Source organism: Enoplosus armatus, chromosome 15, assembly GCF_043641665.1.
Source record: "Enoplosus armatus isolate fEnoArm2 chromosome 15, fEnoArm2.hap1, whole genome shotgun sequence".
Classification (NCBI taxonomy): Eukaryota; Metazoa; Chordata; class Actinopteri; order Centrarchiformes; family Enoplosidae; genus Enoplosus; species Enoplosus armatus.
Window position 1 is genome coordinate 8,336,268 of NC_092194.1, and position 13,269 is coordinate 8,349,536.

At 42.6% G+C, this 13,269-nt stretch overlaps 1 protein-coding gene across 2 annotated transcripts in view; it reads left to right on the plus strand.

The window, feature by feature from the left end:
• dnajc17 (DnaJ (Hsp40) homolog, subfamily C, member 17) overlaps positions 1-13,269 on the plus strand; it is a 32,829-nt gene that overhangs the window by 6,295 nt on the left and 13,265 nt on the right. Inside the window, exons 2-11 of one of the 2 annotated variants that reach the window (XM_070920113.1) lie at positions 585-654; positions 2,258-2,316; positions 2,437-2,524; positions 2,650-2,726; positions 3,335-3,469; positions 4,467-4,490; positions 6,401-6,478; positions 8,416-8,496; positions 9,189-9,263; positions 9,597-9,628. In XM_070920113.1, the coding sequence (XP_070776214.1) occupies positions 585-654; positions 2,258-2,316; positions 2,437-2,524; positions 2,650-2,726; positions 3,335-3,469; positions 4,467-4,490; positions 6,401-6,478; positions 8,416-8,496; positions 9,189-9,263; positions 9,597-9,628 (719 nt within the window). Of the gene's footprint in view, positions 1-584; positions 655-2,257; positions 2,317-2,436; positions 2,525-2,649; positions 2,727-3,334; positions 3,470-4,440; positions 4,491-6,400; positions 6,479-8,415; positions 8,497-9,188; positions 9,309-9,596; positions 9,629-13,269 lie in introns of both variants that reach the window. The other variant, XM_070920112.1, reaches the window with a different exon arrangement.

Consider the following 13,269-nt stretch of genomic DNA (forward strand, 5'->3'; position numbering starts at 1 on the left):
TTGGCTGCCAGCCTAAGATATTAATGGCGGCCTTCTCAGATTTGTTATAGACAATGGCACTCTGTTTGTGTATGTTATTGTAACATTTTTTTAAGTTTGAATAAAGATGGACTAATACTAGGCTGAGACTCAGGCCACATTTATCTTGCAAACTGGCAATGGGCCTGAGAATAGTTTGGAATTCTTGTGCGTGTAATACTCCGTGCAGTGTGTGCCGCAGTGGTTAGATTCCATTAATAACATGTCAAAAGGACACAAAGCAGAGGATCAGCTCAGGTGTTGATTTGATCCAAACAATACAATCCCTGATTTTTATTCAAATACAGACCACATTTCACCCCCAGTGCTTTTGTGTCAAGACTGTTACCATTTGTGCCATTTTTTCTTTGGGACCATCAATTTTTATTCAGACTTTGTTTTTTCTGGGCCAAGGACGACAGGATAAAGATAATTGTTACTGAGAGTAAGAATCCAACTCTCACATGGCCAAAACCTGTGCTTAAGTGGATGATTCGTTCTCCTTGTGTCCTAATCAACATTTTCCACTCCACATAACTCTAGGGGTTCTTGTGTTTTTCTCCTAGATCAAGAAAGCTTATCGACAGAAGGCCTTGACATGCCATCCAGACAAGAACCCAGACAACCCAAAAGCAGGTGAGTTAGCCAGTTAAGTGTTTGTTTCTCTTCACCTTCTGTCCTTTTCTGAGCCACAGACGTAGTAGAACTAGAACAAGATTTATGATTTGTTTATCCAATTCCTGCATTGTTTTCCGGAGAATTAGGGTTAATCATCTGACCAAGCTGCCATCAAGCTTTCAGAACCAAAAATGAATGCTTTAGAGTAGCGCTCTCAGCAAGTTATACCCTGCCAGACAGCCTAGCCACAGCACTCTGTAGGAAGTCTAACCAGCGCCTGTCTCTACCGCCGGCTTTCCAGCCAGACAGGACCAGCCAAACACCACCAGCACCACCATCGCCACCAGTGTTTCCGCACCCTGTCCGTCCTTGGCTTTATGAGTCCTTCCGCTGTCTGTCACACACCAGCATGTGAATAATCAGACCAGGAAATCTCAATATAGCTTTTTGTCAGGAGAGGGGGGAAAAAAAGGCACCTTGGACAAAAGACTGGTCATGAGGCATGTTTTCAAGTGAGGTTTATGTGGTTCCTGGATGCTTCAGACAATTCCTGATTATGTCAGGAAAAAAGAAACAGGGAAATTGGTGGGGTTGGGTGGTTGAGAGGGATAATACAAAAGCAGGGGGTCGGTTTCCCAGAAATGGAAAAGAAGTGGTTTGGAGGGCCTCAACACTTGAACCCGCACATGGACAGACTCTGTCTCTATCGCACGAGAGCGGAGCGAGTCTTGGGACTTGCTGCCCCGCAGGGGAAGGTTGTGTGCATGTAAGAGGTGACTTGGGGGTCATGATTCCTCACTGACTGAAGACACCCCCCGCTAGTCCCTCATTTTCCTCAACCCCCCATGTTGTGACACTCTGAGCTGCCTAGTGGGCATGGCAGGTCTCCCCCAGTTGAATTTTATTCCAGCCCATTATATGCATGTAGGTAACCTGACCGCCTCTGCTGGCAGCGTGATCTCCAGAGCCTCCTGTTAGTGTGCACTGCCAGTCCCCACAGGGAGTAACAGTATCGGTCCGTTAGGCCTCCCATAAGTGAATGATTAAGCTTGGCTGGTATAGTGCAGTAGTGTGGCGGTTGTATGATGGGGAGTGGGATTGTGGTCTCCCTGTGTACATTAGTGTGTGTGTGTGTGTGTGTGTGTGTGCGTGTGTGTGTTAGATGACACAGAGTCTTGCGTGGTAGTGGTGATTGCGGCAGTGGCCCCTCGAGGTGCCCTAATGGAAGATCGATGGAGAGGCCAAGAGTTTGTGAAGGAATGCACGGCTGTGTCATTGGAGGAAACAGGTTTCGTGAGACTTAGGGCACCATTTAAAGAATAAAATGTCTCAGTGTGTCCCAGCTTTTGGCATAAGCCCCCTGCTGATGTAATGCTCTCTTCACTCTTCACGTCAACATCACCATCTTCTATCTTCCATCTCTTGTGTATAAGGTGTCTGACAAAGTTACCTGTGTTGTATCTTTGTGAAATTGCAGCCATATTTTTGTTTTTAAAGCTCATATATTCACATGTAAAACATTGTTTCCTGAAGCAATAATATAAAACCCCTCAAAGTGTTTCTTTGTGTATTCAGTAGCAGCATTTTCAGTTATCCTGCTTCTCTCATCTCTTTCTTCTAGTGGAGCTCTTCCACCAGTTGTCCCAGGCTCTTGAGGTGCTAACTGATGCTGCTGCCAAGGTAAAACCACTAATGCCTCCAATCCTGTCCTGTGCTGATACACACACACACACACACACACACACACACACACACACACATATATACAATTTATCCTAATTCATCTAATACTGTTTTCAGGCTGCCTATGATAAGATTTGTGCTGCCAAGAAACGAGCAGAAGAAAGAAACAGGAAACTAGATGACAAGAGGAAGAAAATTAAGCTTGGTGAGTCACTTAGCAATTTTCAAAGCATTTCAGGGTTCTTGATTCATTCTTTATTAAAAATTATTGGTTTTGCGAAGGGCTATATTTATTTAAATCAGTTTTTATTGTTATTGTTGCTATGACAGACTTGGAATCCAGAGAGCGACAAGCAGAAGGTCAGAGCCAGGAGGAAGTGCAAATCACTAGGACACTTGAAGAAGAGGTAAGAGAATTTATAGAATCATGTGAGAGATGATGCTGCACCAAACATTGTCTGGAGAAGATGTAGAAAATAAAAGATGCATCCAGGAAACTCTGAAGCACACCAGGTGCTTTTATTCTGTTTTTCGTCAAATACTCCCTTCTGATTGAGTTGAAATCTTCCAAAAACTTGGGCCAGGAACAAAGGCTCTATCTGCGAGAGGCTTTTTTTTACTGCCCTATCATAATTATCAGTAAACCCATTAGGTGATATTGCATGACTTGATGCACTTTGTTCAGAAAGCCAATGATGAATAAAAATGGTGTGCGTGCTTTCAAGGTGAGTCATGGCATGTGCTCAAATGTGCTTAATGCATGTAAATATGTGGCTGTGTGCCTTGCCGTTGGGGGAGGAGATAACCAATAGGTGGCACTGTTCCATTTTCTGTCTCATCTCAAGGTGTTATTGCCTTAACTGAAGAAATAAGGTGGTCTGCTTTCTCTCCTGCAAACACAGAATAGCAGAAAGGGGGTCTTAGAATGGGAGAGCCGTACAGGTGATGAATTACATCAGTGCTGTCACTCAAAACCAGTTTGTGCACATTACTGTGTTGTATGTGTTTTCACCAGATTGCCCGTTTGAGAGAGGAGGGATCCAGGCAGCTTGAGGAGGAACAGAAGCTCATCAGAGAGCAGATCCAGAGAGAAAGAGAAGCACAGCAGCAGCAGCAGCAGCAAACAGGAGGCTACGCTCAGAGAAGTAATGTCCACTTGTCCACCGAGATTTTGACCTAGTCCAGTTTACTCCAGTCCAGGTTAACCAAACCAGTTCTGTGCAGTCCTGCTCTGCCTGGATAAATCCAGTCTGACCCAGTGAAGTCCTCTTACTATCCTGAAAGCCTCAGCTGAGTGAACCCCTATGTTTCCCAACCATCACACAGTCAATCCAACCACAGCAGTCACCAGGCACCCTGTGGTACACCAAATATTATACACATAAAAAAAACAATAATAACTGAATGTATATTTGAATTTGTGTTTTGCTTTAGAGGTCTATTTTAGTTTTGTGGCATTAAGACAACTTGGCAAGGTAACATAGGAATGCCAAGTGACACGCACACACTTAATTGTCCATCAATTTTTTTACCGCTCAATAATATTTTTGCATTAAAGCCTCAGTGAAATGAAACAATTAAGGGTCTTGTAAAATAAGACTATGGAAGAGTGGGTATTTAAGCGAAGTACCGATTCTTGGCCCTAGACTCTTGGTGCTTTTTGTGGCTGGACAATTACTCATGCACAGCCAGCACGTCTTTTGAGTCTCTTCCATTTGCACGCAGTCAGGCCCCCCCCCCGCATGAGCACTCCGTCTGTTCCATCTTGAGAGGCACTCTGTGGATCATCAGACTGTAGCAAGAGCCATACATTTACCGTGTGACAGCCAGTTTAATATTGCTGTATGTATGCTGTCTGCGTGAGTCCCTCCACTGCTACCTTTTTTTTTTTAAGATTATTTTTGGGGGATTTTCACCTGATTAGATAGCAGAGGCAGACGAGGGGAATTACATGCAACAAAGGTCGCCGGCTGGAATCGAACCACCGGCAACATTGCCATAACCATTTGGCTACCAGGGCGCTCCCTACGCTGCTATCTTGAGTGCCAAATGTCTTGCCACAACAAAACAATTGTTTCTTTGTCTTTTCACTGAACTGTCATCTGTCATGTTTTTCCTCAGATTCAGGAGTGGAGAGATGTTCCAAGAGCAATGTGACCCCCAAATTGAAGGTAAGGCTTTCAACTATGGGGTTTTAGTCAGAGGAAGAGACTGGGAAGAGAGGGCGGGATGAGCGTTGGAGAATAAAGCAGGAAGATGGAAAAGAAGGGTGGGGGTCCCCAGCATGTTTTGATGGAACCTTTGTAACATTTGTAATTCATTATTTGGAGACCACATACGCCGTCTCACCACAAAGCGCACAGGCTGTTCTGACACCCATCCCTCCAGAGTAGGCCCGACGTCGTCAGGAGACCTGTAACTATGCCAAGAGAGGGCTTATTATATTTCCTCCTGGAAACGGCCAAGGTTGCGCATATAAACGGACACTGGGGATGTTAGCTAATGTGTTTAGACATTAAATCTGGTTTTAAAATTTGATAGCTATCTAGTGCAGCAGTGTATTCCCCTACATTTGTGTATCCAGTTAGAAAAACAAACAGCAATCGTAAGACTGACAGAATCACGGGTCATGTTCAAGGACATGGGAATGTTGCTGCATAGACCTATCTCAGAGGCTGTGGAGTTGTGTCTACTATTACATTTTTTAATCCAGTTTATTTTGTTAATGTCCTTCTTGTGTTGTCTCTAGACTCAGATCTAGTTTTTATTTCTTTTTTCCTGTCCAGTAGAAGTAGTATTATATCTTTAATCTCATCAAAATTATCCTGGTATTCAAGATTAAACCTGAATCCTGTTTTGATGGATGAGAGACTACTGCAATGAATCTGACGTCAATCATTCCTTAAAACAAATCTCAGTGATGTTTGACATTAGGTAAGTGAACACCAAAAGCAGAAAGAGCCATTTGGTTTGGTTCCACTAATATCTTTCCTATGTGTATATTTATTAAAACTAGGAGCAGGAAAACACAGCAGTGTGTCAGTGTTGTGGGCTAAAACCATAGACATCACCTCATGCAAAAACCTCTTATTGGAAGATTAATGAGTAAGGAGGTTATCAGTGGGTACTGGAGACTGCTCTTGGAAGGAGAATGTACGTTTTCAACCGTAATTGTTGGTAAAAGAGGGGCTATGTAGACATGGAAATTCCCAGAAATCCTGTTTCTCTGACAGTGAGCAGAATGCTGGAGCTGAGTCAACACTTGCCATTTATAATACTACTTTAAGCTGTTAGTGTGATATTGGCAAGACTCTGCTGTACTTTGTACACGGATAAGAGAAGTTGCACAATATCTCTTTTCACGGGAACTCACATCAGCGTTTAGTGACAGGATTCCAATCAAGTAAAACAAATGTGATGAATTATCTTGATGTCTTTTGTGGAAGCTGTTCATTGGAGCTGTACATCTCTTATGTAGAAAATTGCTGTATGGTAATTTCTAAAACAGCATTTACACAGTGCAATATAGCAATAAGTATCAAGACATAAGTAACGTTGTTACACAAGCAAATAAGTTAACCACAGTTGAAACAAAGACATTCCAGAGGGGGACTGCCTCTTTTTCTGCCCACGACAGAGTACCATGGGCATGGACCTGCTTTTGATTACTTGGTCATTATTGTGTCTGGTGTTGCGATTTATTCTGTAGAGATATAGTTAAGCAAGTGAGTCACCATGTATTCTCTGGTCCAGGGCTCCGTGTGTTAATTTTCACCTTTTTTAGCTGTCCGTCACCCTCGGTATGAATGGAAATTGACTGCACGTCTCACAGGTGGTGCCAGGGTGATGTTCCAAGAGCTTAACAACGTCTTTCTCCCGTAGCTGCAGTTTTGTCCTGAAGGTTATGGTAATCTGTGTGTCATCAGAGCCAAGCCTGCCTCGCATGCTTTGTCTCCTGGTCAGCTGAGTTTAATCAATTGTGCTCTAATGATTAGACATTGTCATGCGCGTCATTAATTCTTGGAAGTCCTCATGACTAATGTAGGCTAATGTCTCCTTTCTGTCTCCTTTCTCACACCAGTTAAAGTGGAAATGTAAAAAAGAAGACGAGACGAATGGAGGCTACTCTGAAGACATTCTTTTCAGACTTCTACAAAAGGTAAACGTCCTGAAAACCAAATAAGTTGTTAGAAGACTAATAATAACACTTAACTTGGCTTGCCTTTAGGACAACACAGAGTTACAGTAAGGGACCATTTTGTGTTGGGTAATATAATATATACCTTGAGAGTACCGATGTAGCTATATCTTTAATAAATCTGGCTGTATTAGGAAATAATGAGCAGAACTGCTTTACAGGGATTTTGGATTTCCTGGAATTTTGCATCAATGTGATGAAGTATTTTAATATGTGAGGTCTTTAATTGATGGGATTAACCAAAAACAGACATTCCCATCTTGGTATCTATGAATTGTTTCTTAATTACATTTTCAGGGAACTGACTATATCAGGATATATATTGCTATTGCAATATATGAAATGACATATACTGTATAATGATGTTATCTCTTTATCCTCACCAAAGCAGAGCTCCACTGTTAGAAACCTGCCTGCAGAGTCCGGCCATATTTGAGGCCTGCATGACATCAGCCTTGTAGATTTTTTTTATTCCTCCTCTTAAACAAGGCCCATTAAATTTTGTTGCAGTGAAAGTGCTGAGGGCAATGTTGTAGTGCCCTTTTAAAGCCATGCACGCCATTGTTTGTGCCCCTCTTACCAGGTGATTAAGCAGTGCCAAGGGAGGCATTAGGAAATGTGCTCTTCTCATGCAACCCAGTACCACCTTATGCTATGATCCGTCACAGGGGCTTTTTGGTGGGGCATAGGTTGGCCTGAAATGAGGATAGGGCAAGTGCCACTGACGTCAAGCTGTCCGGAAAAAGGCTTCTGAATTTCTCCTCTGCACGAACTCAATCAATATGGTCCAAGGCATGAGGGCTGTGTCATAATGAAGACTGTGGAAAAAAAGTGTTGTTCCTTTTTAAATTCTTAAGCAAAGGGAATACGTTTTAGGCAGAAATTTAGTTTGAGATGGCAAGCTCCAATGAGTGACAGTTAATGGTTTGGGCAAGTAGAAATAGCCACCACTGCGTGGGAAAGCGAGTATGGTGTGCACATAGTTCTGCATGCGTACGTGTGCGGACTTGTGTACTTTGGCTGCCTAAAATACTACATCTTCGTTTCAGGGGGAAAAAAACATGTTAAGATATTTATATTTTATGAAACGGAGGCCTTTTGAGAGTCTCGTTTGTCACTGTTGGCTTGCTCCAGAGTGTCCTTAGTAAGCATTAGCATTCCTGGACTTTCCCGTTCCCAGAAAGCTACATTTTCACAGGATGAGATTGTCAAAGGCCACGTCCCTCCTACTCTTTGCTCCCAAGCTCCTGCTTTAGGCGGGCAGAGGTTAATGACAGAAGTCCTCGGTTATAGGTGATACAAAAAAGAAATTTAGGAAACCCTTTGCCCTCTGCTAATGGCTGCTAAGATGTGTTTTTATCCTTCCTCCTCTTCTCTCCATCTCTCTCAGACAAAGAACAGGGAATGACTGACATTCTCTTCGCTCCTGCTCCCCCTTTTTGGCCAAGCTTTCCTCCCTGTTCTGATTTGTGGCAAAGAGTTGGATCTAATTTCAGCCTCCATGCCAAAAACATTGTTTATCAAATGTTGTCACTGCACAAGGAGTAGCTGAAATGATGACAGCCAGTATTGCCTCTTGTCTCTTTTGAGAAGTCACAGAGGTTTTACTTTTGGACGTGATGTTACTTGAATGTTTTTTGCAGTATTACCGGCTCCGTCCCAAACATATGAACCCTATCATTAGCGATTAGGTTTAATAACCAAACACATATTGAATCCTAACTTTTATTCCAGAAGTCTGTTATATTCACCCGTGTTTTGAGTTTTTCAGTCTGCATATGCTTTGTGTTTTCATGGTTATGGGTTGTGCTGTGAAAGGAAATACTAATTTGAATGTTCTGCATCTCTCCTCTTCCTCCTTTTGACTTTTCTTTTATTCTCTCATTTCTTACCTCTAGTATGGGGACGTTTTGAATGTGATTGTATCGAGTAAGAAGAAAGGAAGCGCTGTGGTTGAATTTGGAACTGTGAGAGCAGCTGTAAGTACCTAACTCTTCCCCAGTCAGTGTCTTCATTCTGTTGGTTAATGCAAATCGTTTCCAAAGCAGACATTTGCATAGAACCACTTTTGTTTACCACTCACTTGCCCCAAAGTTTCAGGTCACCTGCTGAGTTAGATTATTACTGAGAATGACACCTGTCATAGACTTCCCAGCCTCAGGACTGAGACCTAGACTAAGGTTTTAGTCATTCTGTAGTGTAGAGATCTCTGTGCTGATGGTTCCTGGATGGAAGGACTTCATTGTTCCACACTGTCTGGTTCCTCAGGCCTTTTGTCGTGATGGTGTACTTTTTTGTTGGGGCTTCCTCACCGCAACGTGTGGTTTCACTCCAGAGAACATGTCTGCCAGTCTACAGATGATCTGGGCACAGGTTCTGTGGTCTCTGCCTACCCAACTCCAGGTCCCAGCCTTACTCTGGGTGTTGGCCCAGTTACAATCCACCTTTGTCCTTGCCTACATGTGTTTTTCATATGTAAAATATACCAACAGTCCCTGCACAAATACCCAGGTGTAAGATGGATACAACACAAATTTCCCAGATTTCAACACAGGGAGAATGTTCTTTTTTTTTAATTAGAAAATATTTATATGTATTTTATAAAATTATAACATTACTGGCAGAGAAGATCCATCAGAAGATCCACTCACAGACTATGTTGTGTTTTTAGGAGCTGGCAGTCAAGAATGAAAGTGGCCTGAGTGAAAACCCCTTGAAGATTTCGTGGCTTGAAGGACAGCCCGAGGTTATTGCTCCAGCATCTCAACCTGGCCAGTTCATGTCTTCACAGGTACCAGTGTAACTTGAAAATACTAATTCCCTCTCTCATAAAGCATGTTGGCCCTATGTTACAAAATCTTCCCATGTACACAGCTTCCAACACAAATACTATTGCCTAAACACTGTCCCACAAAGTGAGGTATGTAAACCCTCTGAGGTTTTATTTTCGTATCAGTGGTGCAAATATTGCCTCAGTGCTTGCACTCCCCTTGTCTGGCCTAGAACAATGTGTTTGGTTAAATGGGCCTCAGTTTATTTTCTTTGGAGTGGTGAGGCGCTGGCCCGCTCTGGCCCAAAGCCCCTGGTCGGGCGCTCATTAACCGGCCTGACCTGGGAGACCCCAGGAATGCTGAGCTTCACACAGAAACCCAGAAGAAGCAGTGAGCAATAATGGCAGCCTGGCACGGGAGAGTGACTAAATGCCTGCAATGGTGCCCAGTGAGCCTGTGTCTCTGTATTGCTAATGATAATAAAATTGAGACATTCATGGATTTTTGGGTGGAATGTGGTTGCTCATTTTGAATTTGAAGGATTTACTTTCTGCAGGCCAAATGTTTTCTGCACAGCACTAGAATGCTTTATTGAGAAATCTTAAAACATTTTTCCCTCTGATGTGTTGCCTCTTGTGATTTGGAAATCACAGTAGTCTATATTGAAATCTCGACTTTTTAAATTAATTTTGCACGCCTGATATTTTGTCTTTTGCTGCCAGCAGACACCAAAGGCACATTAACTCTTTTCCTGTCCAAGGATAATCTCATTTCAGCTATATTCACTGAGAATCTACAAAGTTTTTCTTAGATTAGATTAGTATGAAGTAATGTTTTTTTTCTCCGCAGTGTCAATTTTACGTTGTGATCTTTACCTGTGAGGGATTGCAGATCAGTAGACTTTCTCCATCTTATATGTGTCTCCACAGCTGCTGCTGAACTTGGTTTCACCCCTCAACCCAGTGCAGTGTCTCAGACCACCTTGTCAAGGCTAGCATGTGAGACTTAGCCTGCACATTGGGACTTGTCACACTAATCTCTTTAAATGTTATTATGGTAACCCGGTTTGCCTTACAGATATCCAAAACTGATTGCTTCATCTTTTTTTGGCCTGCCCCAGAGAATGAAAACATTACTATGGCCGGGTAATTTTCGCATTAGCCCTTAGCGAGAATACCTCTTGCTAAAGAGGCCCTACATGACATAATGGGTGAACTAGTGTAGATATTAGTAATGTTGTTCCACATCTGGCCTGGGGTCAGTGGACATGGGGGGCATTTAAGAAAGAGAGATAGAGGTAATAAGAAGCCAAAGCCTTGGAGGTTCTTCTCCTCGGAATTGATCTGAAATCTAAAAATCTGATTCCTCTCCTGTCGTCTACCTCTCCATTGCTTCCCTACACCAGCCAGCTGCAATCACATAGGAGCAACTTGGGTGAGGACTTGCTTTTTTAACCTCATCAATCCAAACATAGTGCTCAGAGAGTCAGGGACTCGCTACAGGGAGCCCAGAGACACAGATGTATGACTTCAGCCTCAGCTTCAGTTCCAGCTCTGCTCGACTTCATACATTAATCTGGGGCCAATTTGAAGGGCCAACAGAGTGTAGGGTGTAACTTCTGCAGGTGCTGCATCAAAACACATACTGATGGCAAAAATCTGAAAAAAGATCTGCACACTGTGCTGACAGCTCAGTGTCAATCTACTTTCAGACTGGACCAATCAGAGCGGAGCTGGATCCAGCTCTGGACCAAACTCTGCTCTGATTGTTCCTGAAATTGAATTTGCTGGGAGCTATCAGTACAGTGTATAGACCTTTTGTCAGATTTTTGCCAGTGTGAAGGGCCTAATGGAGTGGGAGCCACAAAATCCCCTTTCAGACCCCTCTCAGGGTCTAGAGACCTTGAACATCACTAACTATACCATGGTGTGTTTGATTTTCACTGCTTTCACAGAGAGACACTGCTGGAGACCTGTTGAACTGTTGGCTCTGTTTTTGTTCAGCTTGTCCAGAAAGGTGATATGACATGATTTATAACAGGGCCCCACTGCATTCACCCAGTTTTTCTAACCATGGATATTAAACATTTCAAAATATGGAAGGGCCACATCTTCCACACTGTGTGGAATTGCTCCCCATGCTCCTGACTTAATTCAGACCCCTCTCTTGGGAAAGGATCTAGTTTCATCTCCAGACTGTTCTTTGTTGTTTCTTTACCCTTCGACATAATAAACAGTCATAGTGAGAGATTGGGAAATGGCTAGGTTTATGAGAGAGTCATTCTCGTTAGTGCTAGCATTTGTTTTAGCATTGCATTGTACACAGTCAAGTAAAGATAATAAACAGTTGTTTTATATTAATTGTAGCCTGTGGCGACAGAAACAGTGCAGGGCTCCGATACTGTATACTACATGGAAGTGCAGTGTTTAATGAGAGCTGTAAATAGTTGTTGCATCAAAATATATGTGTGGCCGACATTATGGACTCCACAGAGTCCGACTACTGAGTCATATCTCACCTCCCAGATTGTCTCGGATATGGAATTACTATCTAACCATCTGCTTCATCTTTGCCAGACGTAATGTGTGTGTCTCTGTAGATGTAATGCCATCATTAATCACTGTGGGTTGATTCATGCTTTTATTGCGTTGTGTAGTTTACCATATTATTTAAAGTGAATCTATTGTAAAGGATTTAAATTTGAGCTTTCTGCGCCTGCTTCTTCCATCTAGAGCCATCGCAGGCTTGTCACGACACAAACCAGATGCAGCAGATCAGCTATTCTGGGATTGTTTTTCCAGCCTGCCGGTGTTCTAGTCCTTGTAAAGTGCACTCTCACCTAAAATAGCCCCTGAGTCTGGAAGAGATGCACTGTATGTGGCCGTGCTGTTGGCATAATCAACCCTGGCCTGACCCCCTCTCTGAATGGAGATAACAGAGCTCTAGGAAGGAGACCAGCAGGCTTCTGTATTTGGCTACGATCAGACCCTAAAGAAGGAAATCAAATTATTATTGTTGATATTGGTTGAAGAGTGGCTGACCTTCTGAACAGTTAGTACTTGAAATTGATTTTGTGTACCATGTTTGAATGGATATAGTAGAGAGTAATCAGCGGTATACCTCATAATATATGAGGTTGGAGCTGTTGGCGACATATCATCTATGTATAACAGGACCCTCAAGGAACAAAAGACCACACAGTTTATAGAAAAGATACACTGGTTTAGGATAGCTTGAAATATATAGACGTGTTTTTGCATTTTCTCATTAGACACAGAATGAATTGCCTGGTGTGATTACAGTGTGGTCAGAATTTCAAAGTTATTGTGTAGATTGTGTTACGCCCAAATACGCCCAGTTCATCATGCATGTCATGAGAGGGGATAGCTTGGCCCTAACCGTGTATGGCGTGATAATATGTTCTGACATGATACAGACAGCATAAACAATATCAGTTTCACAAAATCCCCTTTTTGTGTGACCCATGTTAAATCATGCAGCATATTTCAGCAGCATCAGGTTGTGCTAGGAGATGCAATTTCAGTCGAAGGACACATCTCTTATTTGCCAAAACAATATTTTTAGTTTTTTAGTTAGTACCTGACAAAATAAATAACTCATAACAGCTACTCTTTAGTGAGATGACAGGGCTTCTTGGTATTCTGTATGACAGCAAGTTTAGATTTTTGGAGGGAGAGAAGTGGTACCAGATGTGATTGGGGTACTTCACAGCTCGGCCAGTTTGTGCAGCATAGACAAGATAATTTGTCTCCAATTACAGGCTCTTTCTTCTCGCATCAGTCATGTGGCCGAACACTTGTTGAGCTTAAGTTTATGTGACTCTTCACACTGAGAGCTCTTGTTTAGCCAAGGACTTTTGTCTGCAGCAAGGCTTTTTCCAGAAAAAGCAGACAGCAAATGTTAATTATTGAAGGTTATAATGAATGAGGATGGGTTTTCATAAAATGTGTCAGTGGTTTT